At 39.9% G+C, this 22,643-nt stretch overlaps 1 protein-coding gene across 1 annotated transcript; it reads right to left on the bottom strand.

The window, feature by feature from the left end:
• Nucleotides 1–13,972: 13,972 nt before the first annotated feature.
• On the bottom strand, nt 13,973–19,081 carry en2a (engrailed homeobox 2a). The gene is made up of 2 exons (XM_029457342.1): nt 18,557–19,081; nt 13,973–16,652 (listed from the first exon to the last, which is right to left on the bottom strand). The coding sequence occupies exons 1-2, from the start codon at nt 19,041–19,043 to the stop codon at nt 16,330–16,332; spliced, it is 810 nt and encodes a 269-aa protein (XP_029313202.1). The 5' UTR covers nt 19,044–19,081; the 3' UTR covers nt 13,973–16,329.
• Nucleotides 19,082–22,643: the final 3,562 nt, after the last annotated feature.

Below are 22,643 nucleotides of genomic sequence, written 5' to 3'. Positions count from 1 at the left end.
TATTTCTGCTGATAATTTACAGTTGATTTGTTTCCTTCTTACTGTATTAATGATTCCCTAATATTGGAATAACAACTTGTTTTATAGAGTGGATTTAGCTAACTCTCTTGTTCTCCGCTCAAACACACTGTGCTTCAGCAATGTTGCAATCCGTGTTTTAATTTGACTGCAAATCCAAGAGTGACTTTGAAATGGAGTGTGCTCATCTATAACACCCTCATAAACGGCACAAAGAAGGCTGTAGGCCTGGGTGATCACTGTTTGACTACGGTGCAAGGCTGCATGCCTGCTTAAACTGAACAGCAGTCTGAACAAGTACTTACTTTCTGGGAGGAAACCTTTGGCCTGAGATGAACTTCTGCTTTTTTACTTAACTCTTAACTTTCACTAAGTTCTCCACACACACACACACACACACACACACACACACACACACACACACACACACACACACACACACACACCGCTGGATGGAGGCCATGCATACAAAGAGACGTGGTTCAAGTTGCCATTTTCTTACAAAACAGATGCATATAAGCATTTAACATATGCATGTTACTAAATTGTGAACTAAAAGATTTTAATGTGTTTATTTATTTATTTTATTTTGACCATTTTTACACAATGGCTGGTTGCCTTTGGTGAGAATGGGTTTTATCACTGTCAGTTATCCAACACTACCTTTCTCTCAGCCGGGGCTTCATGCAGGCCAGACCCTGTTCAGCTCTGCTATGAACCGTTGAATGTAAAGAACATAGTGTCCTTGTAATCCTATAGATTACTATATAGAGCTTGACCAATGCTGGATTTTAGAGCCTGATATCGATATTTAGGAGTATAAAAACAACATAAATCAGAAGATATTTGGTTACTTTCTACACATTTCTATCAAGGATCAATCCAATCCAGTTATCAAAGTCATGGTACTTCATGAACTCAAGTGTTACATGTTGAATTAACTTTTATATACTGAATTAAGAGAGAAACTATAACACGACGCATGTTTTTTCTAAGCTCTCGGTTGCATCTCAGGTTTAAAAATATATATATTGATGCCAGAACCCTGTTTACCTGGTACAATCTAAAAGTTGTGCACTTGGTCTTGTGTAAAAGCAGATCCCCCACTATTAATGTGACCGTATTCGTACAAGGGGATTCTGTGTAAAAGTTATTTCTATCGTTCTAATTTTTCTCTCTATGCAACAAATATGTAAAAAAAAAGTGCCACAGCAGTATAATTGCCTCAGTTTAGGAGCTTTGCTGAAACTTTCCTTCCATGTTGGATATGTGAGACTTGAGGGTGTGCTTGCATTTTTCCCTAATTGGGGCTTATTTTAACACACCTGGACACACCTTCCACTTTGCCATTTGACCTTTGTGATTAGACGGACAAAGCAGAGTTTGAGTTCGTCAACCCTGCGGTACATCACAGCGAGGGCAGGCTGCACCATGACTAATTAGTAAATCTCACTTCTCTCTAAGGTGAACAAAAAATAAAAAGATTTCCTTTGCAGGCTTGATGAGTAAATACCCACCTGCTCTAAGTTGCAGAAACCTAATAGGTCTCCCTGGACTTTGAAAGTGAATATTTCATATTTCCACTGATCTCTAACAGCTTTTCTGCATGTGTCATATTTGACTCTCCTTAAGTCATTTAAGATGGGTAAAGGGGAAACACAGACTGCAGGGTCTCTTCCCTGCCACACAATGGTGTGCAAAGGTCAGGCCTAATGAAGTCGGGGGTGTGACCTCTAGTATTCAGTGACTTTGCATGGGCCTCCATCCTACCGCTGCAACCATGCCGGTTAATCCCTTTTTGATCCTAATTGATAGGCATTAACATGATCCTTATCCAGGAGCTGTGTTTTGTCTTCCACAGCCCTACTCTCTTGGTGTCAGTGACACAAAGTGTGAAAGCGTTAAACCAAATGTGAAATTGATATTTTTCATGTTTGTGTGCTTAAAATCTGGCTGTGTTTCTAAACACTCACACAAAAGTGCCCGACGTTCAGCGTTTGCCCTTTGAGGCTCTTAACAGGACTTAGCACATGACCCCTAGAATCCGGCTGTGATGTGAATGGTACCAGCCCATTTCCAGTTTGTTTTTCCTTTGAGTCCTTTTTATCTTCATCACAAGGTGATTACCGCCTTGAACTGTTAACTAATTACCCTCTTCAAAATGCCACATCACTTTTATGAAAGCGCTGACACTGCATGATCTATAGAGCAGGAGCTATATTAGTTCCCAAGAGCTTTATCTGAGGAACTTCTTCTGTTTACATTCTGCAAACCCCAATAAAGCCGTATTCGAATGAGCTATTTATATTAATTATCTGTGTTTACCGGTAGTCACTAGACCCTGAGGAAACGGTTTCATTGCTTCTTTATGAAAGTATATCTTTCATGTTGCACTAATGTTTTAAATTATTCTCACACTTTTGTTTGAAATGCACATTGTAGCCAGCAATTGTGGTAATTTTTCACTTGGATCTCTATCAAAAGAAATTGTTCTTTTATTGACTTTAACATTATTTCAGTATGAAACGCCTGAAACTGAAGTCTGAGTGATTGAAAAATAATGCAAGAGATAAATAATGAATAAATGTGATGTACTTTTTGCAAACCAGTGACATATAAATCGTTAGATTTGTTAGCACATGACTTCTGCTTCTTTTGGTACAAGATGAAGGACTCTCGAGATAAACACAATGAGGTTTTTTGAGCAGTGCTGGAGTTTGATTCTCTGATCAGTTTGTTTGATCTATCAGTTTTGTAAAGTAAAGTGTGAAAGTGTTTCGTGCCTCAGTACACCTTCAACCAGTTTTCATTCATTTACAAAGAAAGTAACAGTGACTTGCTGACACCCTGCACCGGATGGCAGCTTGTTGAGATTTCTCCCCATACTTCCAAGATCCCATGCAGGCAGGTTGTTTGTAGTAAGAATACAGTATTAGAAAGTGTTGCCTCAAATAGATAAAAATAATCTTCTTATAAAGCAAGCATATGAGAGAAAAAGTAAAATTGTAACCTTTATATTCTTTACTTTTCTCAACGTGACTGAGCACACTAATTGACCCTGAATGGCTTTTACAATGACCTGTTCATTCTGTGGATGCGTTCCAAGAGCGGTTCACCATCTTTTAAACCTTTCGTTGCATCTGAGATTTCTGTTTAATTCTTCCTTTTTTCCTGATTTGATTTTTTTTCAGATGTTTTGAAAATATTTTCCTGCCATTGCATGCGGTGGGGGCATAACCTTAAAATGAGTAAATACTGTAGACAAACACTGGGGAGAGGAATAGGAATGATCCACACGGATGCTAAGCCACAGTAACGTTTGGTAAAAAGAAATTATGCCCAAAACATCGGTCATGTCAATTTCCTCATTAACACAGGTTTATAGAAAAAAAGCAGGTTTGTAAGTCTCTATATGGCCGACCATATGTGATCTTTTTTTCTCAGCACTCTCAAACCTGCACAATTAAGAAGCATGTCTTTCCATTGTGCTCAGCAGTGTGCAACAGCCCACTTTAGCTGGAAAATGCCAGGTGTCGTGTTGGTTCTTGTTGGTTTCACACAGCGACTCGAGTCCCTCCCTGGAACGCAGTTCTCAGGTCTCCATAGGATTGAATGTTATTTCCAGCTTGTTTGTTGCAATGAATAATGAGTACTGTGTAAGGCCTGATGATATAATTTGGCGACTGCTATGGAAAAATAACTAATTATGGAGCTAAGAAACTACAGATTGGGACTACGCTCGTGTACTTCACTTGACTGGCACCACCTGCCCTCTATATGTCACACTCACTTCACTTATCCCACAGTTGGGAAACCGAGCTGATGTCTGTCACTTATGTGCAACCCCCAGCAGACACATATGCAATGAATCAGAAGTGGGTTGGACTTGATGATGCCTTCTTCTATTTCGATTATATTTACCCGTAAACAAAAGAGTAGAAGTAGATGACGGTTTGGTGGAAGTAGGATTCAGTGATAGCGATAGAAAGAGAACTCCCTCCAGTGTTGCTGTCTTTACTGAGATCGGAGGAAAGTTGAGAAAAGTCAGCGCATTGGAGGGGAAGTTCTGAAGTTTCTCAGCAAGTAGCCGTACATATGGTTCACTGGACAGTATTTGTCAGATGTTGTGGATTGACCTTCTGCTGGAAGAGCTCTGGTTTTCTTAAATTATGTCTAAAATATTTCCATAAAATGTTGTGTGAATAGACATTGAGCAGGGCAGGAACATGGTGTATGATAATGCAGCACTGTGTGAGGAGTTGCTTCAGTTCTGGCTGTGGCTGTGAAATGTTTCCCACAGCATAATTATTTCCCCACACAACCTGCTTGACAAGTGTTGAAAGTAGTTCATGTATGAGCATTTATGCTAGCGTTGCACTGATATAACAAGTTCAAATACATTAAGTGATTTTCTAAATACAATTCAGATGTGTGTGTGTGTGTGTGTGTGTGTGTATAACAACAGATACCAACAGTGTGCGTCTTGGCTGCTGCACATTTAAAATCATATTAGATTTTTGCACAATTTACCAGTAATGTTTAATCTTGCAGCACGCTCACATATAGTCTGGCTTCAACTGCACTCAGATTGTGTATTCTCTTCTGGTTTACAAACCTTTTCTTTTTGCCTGACAGTTTTTTATCAATAATTGCAAGGCCAAAAAAGTACTTCTTGAGAAAACAAAGGAAAGAGAAAAGCAACATTGGCCACGTCACGTTGGAGTGTGCGAGTGTTAGAGGTTTGACTTTCTTTGCTGAAGGAACCAAAGCAAGTGCAACATCATTACAAAGAACAAGCAGTATGGTTGACAACTGACTGTCCAAACCCTGTTTATTCATGTCAAGTCTTGAGTGTACAGAGCAGTTATTTGTCTCATCTCTAAAGTTTGGAACTTGGTATTGAAAAAAAAAGCCTCTTATTTTCCTCTTGAGCTTCATCCCAAAAACAACAGACACAGCCTCACCTCACCTGCCTCCCTTTAATTTCCCCATATTGTTTTTATATGAACTGCTCTCTGAGAAATATGACACAGATGAAGAAATCAGATGTAAAGCACTTGAAGGATGTTGCTACATCTCAGCAGGGATGAGAACAGCTTGTTGGCATGTGTGAAGTAGGTCTTTTAAGACATTGAAGTCTACAGCAATTTCCACTCTTCTCAGGATGTAGCCTAGCTGTCAAAGATCATACCCATAGGCTGTCATTCAGTTCATTTTTTAAGAATGGGCTTATTTATCTGTGTCATTTGACCATTTTCAGCTACTTAGACGTGCATCCTTTAGTGTGTAACCACAGCTCGTTCGCTTATTTGTGTAGTTATTTGCTTTTATTTTAAGTTATTTATATTATGGATTAAAAACAGACAACTGAACGTTTCGGGCCTGGCTGTGATTTTATAATTAAGAATGAAGCAAGAGAAGTAGGTAAATAATTAGGACCTGTAGATAAAGTTAGAAGGTAAACGATTTCACTGAATTGTTGTACATAGAAAACGTGTCAGACCTGGGATATTCACATTTATGAAGATATTAAACTTGCATGAAAGTTCAGTACTTGAAATCAGATTTAAATAATGTCTCTGCAGTTTAAAGCTAATGAGAGGAAAATTGTCTTTAGGTGTATGAGTTTTTCCTTGGATATTTTCTTTTACCTAGTTCTACCAGTAATATGCATACATCTCATGATTCATTCAGAAATCAATTTGCTCTGGCAATACTTTTAGTTTGGGATTTCATAAACCCACCATATCTACAGGTCTATCTGGAACCTTGAACACGTGCATTCATTTACAGCCGGAGTTTGTGCTTTCCAAAGCTGTCCTAAAGAATTCACCACCGTTTGAGTAAAACGTTTCCGATTTCATCAGATTTGTTTGTTTTTGAGAATCGATACAGTGTCACGAAACATAATAACACGATACGATACACTGTTTCTGGGGTAGTTTTGTACTTGTTTCCACATTATCGCATCTAAAACTAGTTTTCAGAACAAAGATGGTCCCTCATGGGCAGGCTATTCAAACTGACTTAACTTCTCAATGCTGCACATTCACCTTCCTCCTGACAAAACCATTCAAGATCAAGGGCATCATCACCTTTGCTACTAATGAGGTTGTTTATTTCCCAAATTTCCTTGTGGACTGTGAGAGAAAGACAAGCCATGCATAGCAGAGCATATAATCAGCGTCAGCACAACAGATCTCCAAAAGCTCAGTTCTACGTTTGGTGACAGTGTAACGCCGTGTAGCTTACCTGAAGTACCTGCATGTTAAACATGCAAACCTTTCAAAGAGGCTGCTGAGGTGAACAGACCACATTATTATACCCTGACGTCGTGCTGGATTTTAAATTGGACATAATCTTCAAAAGAAAGAAATACAGACTTCCAGACTGGAGATTAGCACTTTAAGGGCTTTACTTAAAAATGTGCTTAATACCCATTTTGATAACGTTTACTACTTTTATGTTAGGGTTTCAAAAACCAAGATTGTGTCAAAATACCACAATAAAGATGTGCAGTCTTTTAAAACCAAGACTCTTCATTTGATGGGCTATTATTCTATAACGTCTCTCCACTAGTTACACAGAAGAGACACAAAACAGCGATAAACACAGGAGGCAAATCATCTCACCTCCTTGAAGTAACTCCATCACAATTGCAAACAATGTTAGAAATGCTAGTAATATTATGTGGAATGCCAGTTGGCAGCGTTTTGCGGTCTACTAATCAGCATTTGGATTTCTGGGAGTGTTCATGGCAACATGAGCTGCAATTAGGCCAAATAATTTGTGCCCAAACAGCAGCTGCATCGGTTGAAAAAAAAGAAAACAAAATTATTGGATTTGTGAAAGGACCAGTCAAAAGTCATGACACCATGTGCAAAACATTGCCACCCAGCTCTGACAAAGTGGACTGGTTACCAGGTGAAACTAACCGATAGGGATATGTATACTTGCTATTTGAGGTTGCCAATTGTGCTAATTGACAATCAACCTAATGTAACCGACACACCTGTGTAGCAGCAACGCGGATTTACTCAATTTAAAGTAAAAGAATCCTTTTGGCCACCACATACATTGGCTTTTTTAGCTGCGGTAATGCCTAATGTCAATTATTTACCTGTTTCTATCAACGGTATTGCATTAAAAACTCAAAACTATCACATTAAATTTGTGTTTTTCTTCTTATTTCCATCACAAATCTATCCACGGAGCCCACGATGCTACGACATATTATTGGTTTAATCTGATGAAGAACCTCAGGGCATTGATAGTTTGCAATAATAATGATGTGTGGCACAGTTCTCTATTTGGTTCACAGCGGAATTCCATTTCTGCTTAAATCCGTCAATGATTTGCAGACCTGCTCATCAGAGCCCATGTACACTGCTTTATTTGCTGATTTAGATTGGCTTCCAATCTCTGCAGAAATGTGCGAGGCTTTACTGTATGTTTGCTTATCTGTCCAGCCATCCCATCTATTCAAACAGCGTTCCTTTCATTTAAAGGCTGCGTGCTGGCTGGGCTTTTTCTTTTTTCTTTTTCTGGGACCTTTTCTGTTATTTTGGGACCAGATGGCGAGGGGCACGGAAGCGCCTCTTTTGTCCAGGCGCCCCAGTGAAAAGAGGCTGTCCTCCCTAATGTAATCAGCGGCACCGGAAGGGTCCATTTTGGGCTGTGAAAGAAGACAATTGGGTCTGGACACGTCTCGATTACAGAAACGCAGAGTTCATCTCCCGACCCTGCCCCCTTTGACCAAGGCCCTGGCATGGAGGATCCTCATCTTTGATCAGTGGAGGGTGGAGGTGCTGATCCGACCTCCGCCACCCCCTCCCTCTCCGCCCTGTTTACCCTGCACTTGGCTGCTGCTGACACCTCCTTCCGGAAAGAGCCAGGGGGTGGTGGGTTGGTTTGGGCATAGGGGGGGGGGGGATACCATGACCTGTCTAGACACCGTTGCTTGTTGCCCTGGTGTTGCTAAGGGGACATAATGAACTTTGACCTCAAATGTAGTTGGTTAGGAGCCACTCTGGTCATCCAAGGAAGACATTTTTCTTACATTCTTTTTAATTGTCAGGGTTGGGGGTGGGGAAATGAGGCGGGGGTACGGATGTGACCCACACAATACACAATCTGCTTTGAGGGACCACAAGCATGAATTTGTTGGCAAAACTTCCTTTTTTTAATTGTAATTATTGGGTGACATTTTCAGTTAGGTCACAGGACTTCAGGACAGCGAGAACAATATAGCTGACAAGTTCCTTCGTCTTTCAACTCGATCATATTACTTTCCTGAGAATGTTGTGTTAGTTTGCTTCAGTTCATCTGATCCCACAGTGATACACTTGGAAGGAGGACTGATTTAGATTTTTATTTTTTTATTTTATTTGTGACGTGTAAAGGAAGTCGTGCTGTTTTTGACAGCATTTAGATTTTGATACATTTTTGGGACATTTTATTTCACATGCGCAGTAAGTAATCTCTGAAATTCATATCTGTTTGATCTTAAACATTATGCTCAACAGGCAGTTTGTAGGTAAAACAAATACCAATATTATTACAGTTACATGTATTTCTTTTTTAACATTGCTGAGTAATGCTCGTCTCCCTGAGCTGTTTGTACGTTGTGGCTTGTTGAGCCAAGACAGTTCTCTACCTTGGGCAGACACAGTATTTTTGCGTTCTGATTTATTCTGTGTTATCTTTATGAAATTGTGATTTTATTTTTCAGTAGATAAAAGTAATGTGCAGCTCTGCTCAACAATGAATGTTCTCCTAATGTGTACTCCAACATGCATGATTTATTGAAAAAAAGATGAGAAAATATTGTACATTATAAATATAAGCTCAAAAGGTGCAGTGCAATAAACACAGAGTCTATTGTGCTATATGCTGTACTGCCCTACTGTTGATGTAGCATCTCATTTTGAACATATCCAAATGTCACAAATCAGATTAGTGTACAAGTTCGTGCAAATAATGAGGATGATATGTTCTCTAATTGTTTTCAGAATAACATAATTAGTATGTTTATTCTGTGATGGAAATGTTTCGCCGTGGATGGAGTTAGATGTTGGTATTATTCTTATTTATCACGTCATAAAGCTACTATACCTAGAGTCCCTGGTTTGGCCTTTGATGTTGAGCCTGTTCCTCAGGAGTGGGTGTAGTGATTCCACCATCATGGCCGCCACTACCAACCCCGCCTTCTTGCCTGCCACTCAGGAACAGTTAAAATGGCAGCATGCAGCAAAATGAGTGAGAGGGAGAAAGAGAGAGAGACGCCCACTGCTGTGAGCTAAGACACGGTCGACTGGGCCGCAGCTCGCCTTGTATGCCAACTCAAACTGAGATGATTATTTTTGGTGTATTTGGCCGTCTTGAGAACAATGTAGAATCTAAAGAAGTCTAGACAGGTAGATTGGGCGGAAATCAGCGAAGGGTTAACCTCTTTTGTCACCGCTTTATCCAAAAACAATAGTTCACAATAGTGCTCGATTTCCAGCCACAATTTGTCAGGATATAGAACCAAATGTTGCAATATATTCCTCTTTTGAATGTTTCAAAATGAAATCCATCCAAACACAATTGGCGAAACCCTGGCCACCCTTTTCATCGTACAAATGCAGCTAAATATAAAACCATTTATGCTCAATATGTTTGTTTTTTTTGGATCAAGTCCACCATAATAGCAAAATAATGGAAAGTGTTCACATTTTTTAACTCTTCACCCAGGTCTTTGGCCGGCTGCCATTTTATTCTCCAAATGATCGGTTGCATCCTGGCACGGGGAATGGGCACTCGCTGATTATCACAGGACTCCTGCTCTGTAGCATCTAATGTAAACACAAGCTATATTATTCATATAATGTCTTTAGTTTGGGTTGTCAGCGTTGGCCATAGCATCATTTGTATTCTGAACAGTACAGTATTTCAGTGACTATATTCATTTTTAATGTAGAAAGAACAAAGTGCTATCATCAGGGATCATCGAAACCCTTTGCTCTTATTCAAACCGCTCTATGCATGTGCTTATTATGTCATCTACTTAATACCAATTAAAGGCTATACGCTACACCAACCCAACGCTGTTTCAATGAGCTAGAGACCCATTTAGAATGGATCACGGAGCGTAGATGTGTGTGCCCAATAAACCTTCTTAAATTAAGTATTGCACCCAATCAATTGAAACCTTTGCAGGTCGAGCTGCCACTTCATAACAACTCCATTGCAAGACATCCAAACTGCAGTGTGGAGAATTTTAAGGTAAATGTCCAAATGTTTTATTTTTAGGTCTCCCTACTCACACTGAATGACATTCTATTATTGGCTCTTGGTGTGAATATGTTTTTTCCCCCCTTTCCTCCACAGTGTAGAGAGCTGGTGGAGGACTGCGAGGAAGATGTCATGCTAAGGATGGGTTTTGGTGATGATGTTGCTGCTGTTGATGCAGCGTCGAGCTCTCACTTTGTGCCTCTGTCAGTTATGATGCGTAACCACAAAGTGAGTGACAGGCCAGTCCCCGGGGGGAGCAGGGGGCCTGAGGTGAGTCAGATGTATCCTTGACCCTGTCTAGCTGTGTCAGCAAGCAACACAAACTCAGTAACAAAAGGCAGAAATGGCATGACTGTACATTGTACATCTTAATTTAGTATATAGAAGAAGAATGTAAGAAACAAAAACCAGCTTTCCGCTCAAGACGTCTTGTTTTCATTGCATAAACGCCCACTCATCTTATGAATTATAAAAAGAGAAAGAAGCATATCACTTTACAGCTTTTAGAATCCGTCTCTAACGTGAACGTGATTCTGCTTCTGGTAGATATTCAACATTGTTTACTTCAGTGCATTACGTAAGCACCCAATGCCACTTCAAGACAAACCATTGGCCAGAGAAAGGTCAGAACTTTCTTTTTAAAGCTTTATTCTGAAGGTTTTGTTTTGTCGCATATCTATCTTAGCTAAAGTTTAACTTACATTTTAAGTTGGAAGGCTTTCAGAGTTTCCAGTAGCAGGAAAGTAGTCGTCTAAAACTTCAAGTTCTAAGTTTACTTTGAGAAAACCTTCATGGCAAACAGCCAATGAACCTTTAGTGTTCAACTGCAAATCAACTGCAACCCTCGGTGTTACGATACCTGCAGATGTACCTTTATAGATAGTGCATTGTGACATTAGAATGAGAAACGTTTAGGAACACCTTATCTACGGCTGGAAATTGCTTTTTAAATGAATGGCTAATCAATGTTTAATAAAAACGTTCTTTCAATCGTAATGACAAAGACATTTGCAAAGAAACATCCGTTGTACTCATGCGTTACTCGTCTTGTTTTGGATTTAACATGTCGCTCATAATATCTGGGAAAGAACATGGATTAAGTGTGACGTCATTTACTTGTACCGGTTTACGGGTTCTAAAATGAGGATTTGCTGCTTTTCTCTGTTTTATTTCATCATAAATAAAATATCTTTGGATTTTTGACAAAGCAAGCAGTTTGAATATGCTCTGAAGATTTCTGATCGTCGTTTGAAAAAGAAATGTTTGTCAAACTAATCTGTAATGAGAATAATGGTTGCAGCCATTATTATGTTAAACATTCGGTTCTGTGTCATTTAAACAGAAAGTTATTCTGAACATCTGAAATGTAACATAAGATTTTTATATAAACAAATATCAGCTCTTTAATGTTATCTATTTATGAACAAATATTTCCAATAGTGTTCTCTCATTACTGTTTCCCCCCCCCAAAAAAAGAAAGAAGAGTCAGTGTCGACCAGAAGTACTGCTGGTCAAACCACATTATAAACAACTTTGTGAAATTAAATGCAAGATTTGGTGTTTTAATTCATTCCCCTGAGCAGAAAGCATCCCCTCCAGAAGCCACATCTGGTAGCTACATGGGAAAAAAGGAACATGGAGAGTGTGTTTTTTTTTCTGAATTTCGTTAAGTGAACAAAAAGAATCTTTATTGAAAAGTCTTGCATCTCTTTACAAGGGTCGCTCAAACACGGTGTGTGAAATGAGAGTTGCCTGGGTGTGACTTTTCCAGAAAGCATCCGCTTGCCATTGTCTGCCTAGTCAACTTCTGCAGGCCCCAGTGCCCTGACTGCCATACATGAGAGATCAAGGGTTACCAAGGTGCTTTTGAGAAAGAAGGGCTCAATGTGGGAGAGGACAAACCAGTCCACAAAATACTCATTTCCTCTGCATGTTAGATGCCCTAGTGGGGATTCAGACGGGGTCACTGACACGGCCACTGGGGTTGAATTTCTTCTCTCCGTTGTTCTTAATGAAAACTGTTGCTTGCCTTTTTATTGGCTTGCGACTGCGATCTGCTGCCCGTACAGTATGTGGCTTTATAATGTGCCGAGTTTGCCCTAAAGAAAGTTTGTTCAGACTCGGGCTGTTTATCCCGTGCCAGACAGAGGCACCTCCATGTAGAAAAGGTAAAAGTAATTCTGTCCACCTCTCATTCTTGCCAGAAAGTTCAGTCACTGAGCCACGGCATTAACTTGTATTCTAACAAGATTAAAATATATTCGTCCTGGGGATTAGCATAGTTAGGTGTCCTTTTGCCTCTTTTTTTCCAGCACTGGTGCGGTGACAGTGGGCTTTGATCTGTGTTGCGAGGCAAGAGTCCTGGCTTGGACCTAGCCATTCGAGTGCCAAGTGTGAAATTGGCCTGATGTCATCCCCATTCTTCACCTTTTACATCTTTCACCACTTTAATTATGTTTCCGCCACAAAGCCTAGGCACCTCTGAGCAGATTCCACTCTGGCCATAGGAAGCATTTAGAAACTGGGTAAATGACACAGTAGGGGAGGGGGAGGATGGTAGGAGAGGTCATAGCAGGATGGGGCCCTTTTGTGTTTAGAGGTAGACATTGATACTTTCCTGATGTATCCTGTGCTCACTTCCATTTTTTTTTCCAGCATGAGAACTTTGTGATCTTGTCAGCAGTACTCCAGAAAACAACTTTTTATTCCAGGCATTTTTTTTTTTTTTTTTTACAACTTCTGCATCCTCTTCCAAAAGAGATGTTTATTTCTCAGCGTGGATTATGGATGATTCACGCTGCCAAGTGTTATGTTTTCACAGCAATGTAAGACGTTTCTGTTTTGTGGAGCAGTTAGAGGCCAAAACAAAGACCACCTCTGGTCACTTGACCACCTGAGTCTCACTTTTGGTGATGAGAACAATTATTCTCAGATAAATGCTTTTTTTCCCCCCCCCAGGAGAATGTGCCCATGCAGCCTTACAGCTTCAGCTATTGTTCATGCATTGGTGTCCCTATCTGAACTTCAGGGAGTTTTTCTGCCGGGGAATATTTTGATGAAGGTTCCTATTGATGCGCTGAATGAAGGACCAGAACAACAGGGGTATGAGTGCATGTGAGGAGGAACAGAAAATGAATCAAGTGTATGGGGATGTGTGCGTGCCAGGCAAGAATAAAATAAAACCAAATGATAGTGATGCGTGTGCGTGTGTGTGTGTGTGTGTGTGTGTGCGTGTGTGTGTGTGTGTGTGTGTGTGCGTGTGTGTGTGTGCGTGTGTGTGTGTGTGCGTGTATGAGCTAGAGAGTATGAGTTAGTGAGAAAGCTGTGTGTGGAGAATGGGTTACTGAGGGGCGGGAGGAGGGGGGGGGAACCAGCCACCTGCAGCCATGACAGGCTTTGACCTTCATTGCTCTCTCTCTCTTTCTAGTGTGTGTCTCTCCTGCTCTCACCCCCTCCCTCCCCTCTCTCACTCTCTCCTTTCGACTCTCATTTCTGCCCTGTGATAGAAGCACAGGCTCTTTTCAGAAGCGGCGAGGAGGACTGACCGTCAAGAAGACAGTGCTGGGAGCAGTCCTATCTGCTCTAATGCTAGTCACTGGCCGTTAGACATGGCGTTCAAAGACTAGCGGTGCGAGCATGGAAATGCAGATAAGGCATTGTTGAGGAAACATGCCTGGGAATTGTTCAAGGCTTTCCCTTGCATAATGTTTGGATGCTTTCGCAAATGTTTTAATCTCAAAACCCGTGAATTTGATCCTCTATGAATGTGATGCAGAACCGCCCATTGAATGTGTGGGTGTTTGCATGGAAAGGATTGTCATGCTATAAGAAATTAATAATATTTGTGATTACATTTGTGAATATCTGTCATCTGGAAACATTTATTTATAACTATTTCTGTATGTATATTGTCTTTTAAACACAATTTAAGCTATACATGCATTTGTTTGTTTCTAGATTACAATGGCTGCAGAAGCTCAGCATTGATTGGAGGTCACACGTATTGCTTCAGCCAGGCCTCAGTTATTTATTTTTCTGTGTTTTAATGGCAATATTTATCCCATAAAGATGCTAGAAACTTGTTTGTGTATAATCTTCAAGGTTTATTTACTCTTCTTTTGCAGTTTTCGGGAGGCAGTTAATCACACAATTAATACATGATACAAATTATGTACATTTATACCAAAGAATACTTCCAACATAAAATAAAAAATAGCATTGTATTCTACAACTCTGTGTTGTAATTTTATTTAAACATGTTCATATATAGATAGATATACGCTGATGAGTAAATTCATAATGTCGTACCAGCAGTTTTCATAAAGGCATTAAACTTGAATAGTCTGCATTTGAAGTAATACTGCTTCTCTGATTCGGCACAGTTCTGTTTCATAAAAAGTTCACACTTGAACTTTAAGGCAAAGTGTGTTTCTGTTTGGTGGATTTTAATTCACACACACTTTTTGCAGATACACAACAAAAACACTTTGAAAGGCAAAAAGTCCACAATTTGGTATGGATACAGTCTAAAACTTAGCTCGATCATACTTCTGTCGATGAAGACCAAAGTTTATAAACACAGTTATTTGCCCAAGTACAACAAATTGCAGCTTTCATGCAAAAGGCCCCATAAACTATTTTCATTCACAAAAAAGGGAAACAAAAAGAAGTTATTGCAAGATAAACAAGCAGTGTAAACACCTCAGATATCTACTCTAAAGCAACACTGGTCATTGGATAGATTTTTTTTCTCAATATAATCTATATAAATACACATATGAAGTCCTTTCAACAACGATAAGAGATTTCCAACATTTGCAATACAGTCAATGACGGATTTGCCTTTTTATGATAAATGAATATGTAATAAAACTGTATATAGAGAAAGATTTAACAAGAACATCCAATAACCTGCTTGTATAGTCTATACTCAAGAGTGCGCAGAATGGTTGTCATCATTGTCTTTATGCTACAGAGTTGTTCTGTGACTTTATAGGCAGCATTATAGCCTTCAAATCAGTTAGCTACAAAAAAATGATTTATATTGCTGGTTAAAAACTATAATAGCTGCACTGATGCATTGGTATAACGAAGGGAATACGCACATACTATGTGTTTAAAGGCTATGAGACGACCACACACATATAGCCTAAGCAAGGCCTAACTTAGCATTTTAGTTAAGTGGCGTGTTAGAAAAGACTCGCTACCTTTCAGTCACTGATAATAATAAACTGTTCCTGTGATTTTTTTTTCTTTCTTTTAAAAAACGTATCAAAATTCATTGTCTGCCCAATTAGGTCTGCAACTGACACTCAAAAAACACCTTCCTCCTGTCCGTTTTTACATTAAAACACAACCAAGGAAACCCAACAAGCATGGAAATAAAACTCGTGTTAGCATTTATTTAAATTCACAGTAGCCTGGATGCAGCAGAAAAATATTCTTTGGACTTCAGTTTGCTCACTTCACTGACAGATCGAAACGTCAAGTGCCAGTTAGTTCAATGTAAAATGACGACAATCATGGATAGCAGTAGGCCTATAGAAAAATGATGGGTGTAAGCATGTGTACCTCCTGGGGGGGGGGGGGCGGGGACGACAAACAATGAAAACATACCTTTATACAACATCTTTTATAGACGTGATATTGCAGAAATATCTCTCTTCTTTTTTTTTTAAACAATTTATGCTGGTATACTCTACACTGGCCCTTTATTCGATGAAATTATTGCATTGTAGGCTTGACAAAACCTCCCATATAACGAAAAATCACTATAATATTCCTATAGGAACCTATAGAGACTTATGGTATCATTCAATAATCCTGTAGGGACTCTGAGTAGTCCAATCCTTATTATAATTATTTTTCCTGTAGTGGGTCAGCGTTATAGTGATAGAACTTTGTGGTATTTTATCTGCTGTGGTATCTTTAAATATTCCTGTAGGTAGAGTTTTGCAGTGATATCTCTATACAAATCTATCATAGGATTACTATAGGTTCTTTTTCGTCAGGAGGCTGCTGTGACTTCTCTGGAAATCAATCGCTGTCTGATTTTTCGTCTTTCGACGTGACGGTGGCGTGATTGTACAGTCCCTGTGCCATCAGGTGCAAGGCCAGAGAGTTTTTAGCGCCGGTGGCCTTCTTGATTTTGGCCCTCTTGTTCTGAAACCAGATCTTGATCTGGGACTCGTTCAAGCCCAGCTCCTGGGCCAAGTGCTGCCGCCTCTGCTCGGTCAGATAGCGATTTGTCTGAAACTCCGATTTTAGTCTTTGCAGCTGTTCTGCTGTGAAGGCCGTCCGTGGTCGCTTGTCCTCTTTGCTGCTGGTCATTTTCTTCTTTGGTTTGCGAGATCTTGGCCCTGTAGAGCGGGTAATAAAGGAGTGTGGGGGGTCACAGACACACACACATATTAGTTTGTCAGTATCCAAAACATGATCAGGAATTTGGGCAAAAAATAAAACGTGGACAATAATCAAGCAAACGGCTTAATAACAACATCAGAAATGATTATTTAAATTATTTTTAAAGGTTTTCTCATTAAATACTCAACCCATGTCTAATGAGTGTAGTAATTTACTACTTTACATGCAGGGTAGATGATGCACGTGCATCTAAAACAGGTGCGTAAAGTCTATCTTAAAAGAAAATGTGGATTTTTAAAACTTATTTTAATCTCTAAAATAGAGAAATAAGTAATGTCCAGGCATCTGTCGTCATTAGGAGTGTTTTCTTCTTCTCTAAAACAAATCCCAAAATAAGTTTTATTGATTCCCATTGTGGCAGACTTGTAGACAATGAGGAGGACTAGATTGTAAAATGTTGACATGTCCACTGAAAAAAAACACCCAAGAAGCAAAACCTCCCCTCCCTCCCTGTTTCTATCTCTCTTCTTCGCTTACACACATATACGTATACACACACACACACACACACACACACACACACACACACACACACACACACACACACACACACCATCACATACGCTGACACTGTCTGTAGTAATAAGGAATTATTAACCAATAGGAAAACACTATGAAAACATCACTTATACATATCAGCCACTGCTTACAGGATACAGTTCAATGCAGCTACTTTGCATTTTTTGTTTTTGTGGGCCACTTGAAAAGCTCCTCAATGGGCAAACGTGAATAGAATTTGAGCAGCACAAACTAGATACACGTTAATTTTCCATCTGGATAGAGGCCTATTTGGTGGAGCTTAGCACTTCGTGTTTGGTTCCCTCCTCCAAACTGTGGAAAACATTAATGAGACGACATAGTACAGGCCGAACCTTCATACTGATGAATCAGCGTGTGTGTGTGTGTGTGTGTGTGTGTGTCTTTTTATTCAAGCAGCCCATATACAAACTGTGCAGCTCTACAACTCGTAGTAGTCGCCTACGCTACTCCATACAGCGTTACATAATGCATGAGAACAAGTTGTACTCCACTTTTCATAGACGCTAAGAAAAATACACTACATATTAACTTTTCTGCAGGCTGACAAGTTGTATCCTGTGTTTTCTTGTAAATAAAGATTAGAAATAATACCAAGAAACTCACTACTGGCCAACATATACATGAGCTATGGGAGCGTCCATTGTGAAGAGATGCATATTTAATTCATCCCAAACACAACTCGTCTCACGCTTCTAAGGAGCAAAACAGCGAGAACAGGAGAAACACACATTATTTTGCAGAACTGCAGATTCTCTGGAAGACATGCAGCCTGTCAGCGCGCTAATGTTTAGTATTTGTAGGACCTCGGTATTATCATATTCATAACCCGAGGAAATATACAAGAGGACTGCCTACATGGGAACATTTAGTGAACAAAAAAATCTGTGCGTAATGGCTGAAAAGGCAGTTTCTTATGTTTTTATGTACTTTGGCGAGTAGTTAAAATATGAGGATTTAAGTTCAGTTTTACTGTTTAAAATAAATATTTTTGCATTTAAAACTGGCCTCCTCTCACCGAAAAGCACCATTTTTTATTTGTTTTTAATGTGGTAACATTTCCCCACATTTTCCCAGGGCATGTTGTTCGTGCAGTTTACCACGGGATTTTTGTTTCACATTAAATAATATCCCTAAAAATTCTAAATGGATTTATGTTTAGTAAATTCTCAGCTTGCGCTGCTCAGCGCGGTTCGCTACTCTACTCGGGAGAAGTCGGTCAAGGCATCCGGGGTCAGTGTTACGGGGTATTTCAGGTTGCCGAGAATACGGTATAGTAAAATGCATGCACGGTGCCACCAACCTGAAGAAGGCCTGTCCGAGTATCTGGTGCAGTAGACCCAGGCTGGCCACAGCATGGGTTTAGACTGGGATGGGGTTGAGCTGGCTTCGGAACTGTCAGAGTCTGAGCTTAGGCACTGGTCTTCACTCTCCCTGCGGGGTTTCAGGGGCTCCTCGGCGGCTATAGCGGGCTTCTTGCTCCCGGTAACTGTGTGTGGAGTGGAGGTCCCCTCCGCCGGCACCGTGTTCCCCACCGGCTCGGTCTGAGGGGCGTCGGGGCTGTTGTGGCTCTCCCGCAATGCCAGGCTACTCTCTTCGTGGTTTTCGCCCCCATCCTTTTTCCGTCCGAAATCCGGCCGCAGGATGTTGTCGATGAAGAAATTGGTGACCCGGTGAGGGATCTGCAGGTTCCCCGGCGCCTGTAACAGGGGAAGGATGGCTCTGTTTGATTCATCCGCCGACTCCTGCCGCTCCACCACGTCTCTGTTGCCGTGATCATTTTCTTCCATACTGATTCACTTTCCCCGCTTTACTCTCTTTAACCCCTTTATCGCTCTCTCCGCTGCAATACAATTCGCAAAGAACTTCGGGGAAATTAAATTGCAAAAAAAAAATTGCACGCGTGAAATATATAAAAAAATAAAACTCAAATTTTAGTGAGTGCCTTGGACACCATGCAAAGTCTTGCAGTAGTGTCCTCTGATAAAAGCATACTTTTTTGACATATATTCCCTCTATCTCGGGTTACAACTGATATTGCAGAGCTAAATGTGCCATTTGCGCACCATCCAATTTAGTGTTATCCGATTTCTGTGTGCTCAGGTAATGCCTACACCTAAACTAAACTAAGGGTAAATAAAGAGGCTCCTAAACTGATGCTCTAATACTCTCACTCTGGAGTTTTGTTCTTATTTTCAATACGAGCCCCCCGAGTGACGTTTTCCCACCGTCCTCCCAGACACGTGCCTTTGACCAATAGGACGGCAGAAACTAGGCCACGTGACGCAGACTCCAGAGCAGTCCACAAACGCCCATCCTCGCCTTAGTAAAGGGAAAGAGTCCTGGATTGACGAAGGAGGAAAACTAATTTAAATCCAGTGCATGCTCAGAGATACTCCCAATAATTAATCTGTTTATGAACCTGTATCTTATTTTTCTTGTTAGTTTGCAAAGGAAAACATGATGCACATCACATTGTTTGTGTTTATTAAAACAATGGGAGATTGAAGGGGGTTGTGGGGACCCCCGGGGTTTCTTGCTTGCAGGGCAGAAAGGGATTCCCAATAAAACGAGGAATAGAAAATGTTTACATATTCTAATGCACTATATCACATTTTAGGTGCAAATACATTTCATGATCGACACTTTTAGATACCCACAGTTCAATACAGGTTCATTTAAAAACAAAAACAACTAAAAATCTGCTCATTTGAAGGCAAATGAGAAATAATACTATTATCTAGGGTAAAATGGCCTAATGTGGATGTATTAGAGGATCCGTGACATGAACATCTTTGAGGCAACATGTGGTAAATTATCCGAAAGTACACGTATAAAACATTGAAAAGACTATAACCTGTTGGAAATATAATATTTATAAAAGGCTATTTCTGCAGTAAAGGTTATTATAACACCTGTAAGGTCAATTGGAGTAACTTAAAGTCGGATTGTCCTGGCCAAGGTTAGAGGCGGAAAACAATAGCTGCATGTCTGTATGCTCCCATTTGGAATTGAGGGTGTAGTAACGGTATTCTCTTGACATTTTAATGTAATTTCAAAAACATGTATCTCTTTTAAACATAAAGCAACAACACATTCTTGGTTATATCGTGAAATTTAACCACTTTATTTTTTTTTAGCTGAATGTGTCTATGGGACATGTTGCTTTCAGTCGCCTCATAATTGGCCACAAAATGCATCAAAACAGGAATTTTGACAGCCAAAGAGTGTCCCCCCTGTCTGATGGCAAAAGGCGCAGAGATGTGTGTTAAGTATTTTTGATGTTCTCATGTTCGCCTGTCGTGACGCTGCGGTCGACCAAGAACTGGGTCCATATCCCTTTAACAGAAATCAGTGATGCAAACAAACTGTTTTGTGCACGGTGCTCGGGATACTGAGTCGCGCCAAAGACAAAACTTTGAGTAACTTTGCTGACCGGCGTTAAGTTTGTGTTTCTCCTCCCAGGACGCCACCGGCCTGCAGGGATGGAGCAGCCGGTTCTCCGCTGGCGATTGAACCAGGGCTGCGCGTAAAAGAAAGGGGGCATCGAGGAGGACCAGAGGAGCAGCAAGACTGAGACTGAGTGAGGAGCCTTTGAACAATTCGGTTAGAAAGTCAGGCAGCTGCTTTCTTTCTTTTTTGTCTGTTCCTCTAGTTTTTTGCGAGTGTGAGTAACTTGGACCCACATTTCTAAAATGAACACAGGACGCACACTTTGTTGTAGCATATAATGTCAGTATTTGTAATCAGTCTGTCATTTGATTATTCAGGTTTATTTAAACTGTGGTGACGTCTTTCATAAAATATGTACTGTTATGTGAAGGTTATACAAATAACCTGCGGCTCGACACTGTTTTAATTTGTATTTGTACGTTGAACTCTGTAATTTAAACTCGAGTTTAAGCCTGGTATTGTCCTGCGGGAAACATGCTATCCTTGACTTTTCACTTGTTAAACACAGGCTGTGTGCTCATTGGAAAGCAATCAAGGTGAAGTCTTATTACCTAAAACATTTCTTTGGGTTTGGGTTAATCTGGGGTTTGCGTATTGACAGCACACACGTTCACAAAATGCCACGTCACAGGCTTTAGGGTGATCTTTTGATAGTATTTTTCTTGCCTTCTGATATTGCTTGCATTTTTAAAATTATTATCCCAAAAAAGACCTGCTCCCATCTCACATGGCCCATCCAAGCTCTCACGTCGGCTTCTGAAGTGAAAGTTGGGAGTGAAAGATGTAATTAGACAGGCCACTCTCATGCTGCGATTGTTTCTCACTTGTGAGGGGAAGCACAGATTATTGTTGAGCGCTAAATAAGCAGCAGACAATGGAGGCACAGACAGGCCGCTACCGCCTGGGCTTGGCCTCTAACCTCACAGCAAAACAGGGATGTCTGGAGGAAATGACACCATATCAAGGCTCTGAATTATAATAAGAGCCTGTGTGCCAACCAGGCTTTTAATAAGCCATAGAATCTCATTTTTCTTTATAAAAGTGCTATATATGGTACTTATTCCACTTGTTTCCATTCTGAAGCGGCGTTTTAATTGGGAATTGTGATTTTTACGCACAGGAACTACCTTTATATATATATATATATATATATATATATATATATATATATATATATATATATATATATATATATATATATATATATATATATATTAAAATATGAAATAGGTAAAATACTAGTGTGCAGAAGTCACCTGTATTGCAGTATTTAGAAGGAACATAAGCTTTTACTACTTAAAACTAGACTATATGTGTGTTTTTTGCAGTGTATATCGTACAAGCACATAATCCCACTATTGTGAAATTTTGATTCAGTATTGTCTGTTCAGTTTTGACTGGCTTCTTTTGGTCTGTGGTGATTAAAAAAGATAAAAATGTGTCCTGTTTGAGCTGATAATCAGGCATCATCGCTATGTTTGCTTTGCTTACTGAGGATTTCTATATTTTGACATATAATATTTTACTTTTCTGGTTGGGAATGAAAATTCTAGGACATCTTATCCTGGAGGATTAAGGGTTAAAATAGTGCTGCAGCATCCAATTGATTTGCATATTACGGTATTGTTGTTTTTAAGTGTTTTATTTCCAAGTTAAGTCGGGCATTGAACTACTGCTATATGAAGCTGTTAGTAATTCTGTTTGTCAAACCTGCTTTATGATTAGGCCATGTTAGGCTGTTTTGGTACCATGCTTGCTTTGTGGTTTTATTGTCGGCTATTGTGTTGCTTTAGAAAGTAAAGTCCCTTTATATTCAGTCTCTAGGGTGTTTGTTGTTTCTTCAAATATTGATTAATACAGTTAGAAAAACACACGTTTAAAAAGGAAGCTTATATGATGGTAGCTCACCCTTGAAATGTTTATTTGTTTATCTGTTG

The sequence above is a fragment of the Cottoperca gobio genome, chromosome 20, assembly GCF_900634415.1.
Source record: "Cottoperca gobio chromosome 20, fCotGob3.1, whole genome shotgun sequence".
NCBI lineage: Eukaryota > Metazoa > Chordata > Actinopteri > Perciformes > Bovichtidae > Cottoperca > Cottoperca gobio.
The sequence above is the reverse complement of the archived record's forward strand: the minus strand, read 5'-3'. Positions and strand labels throughout refer to the sequence as shown.

What these genes read in the sequence shown, in the direction of transcription:
- en2a (XM_029457342.1), bottom strand. Translation starts at nt 19,043, where the DNA reads ATGGAAGAAAATGATCACGGCAACAGAGACGTGGTGGAGCGGCAGGAG. An exon ending in CTCGGACAGGCCTTCTTCAG is followed by an intron (nt 16,653 to 18,556) that starts GTTGGTGGCACC and finishes CCCGCTCTACAG; the next exon opens with GGCCAAGATCTCGCAAACCA.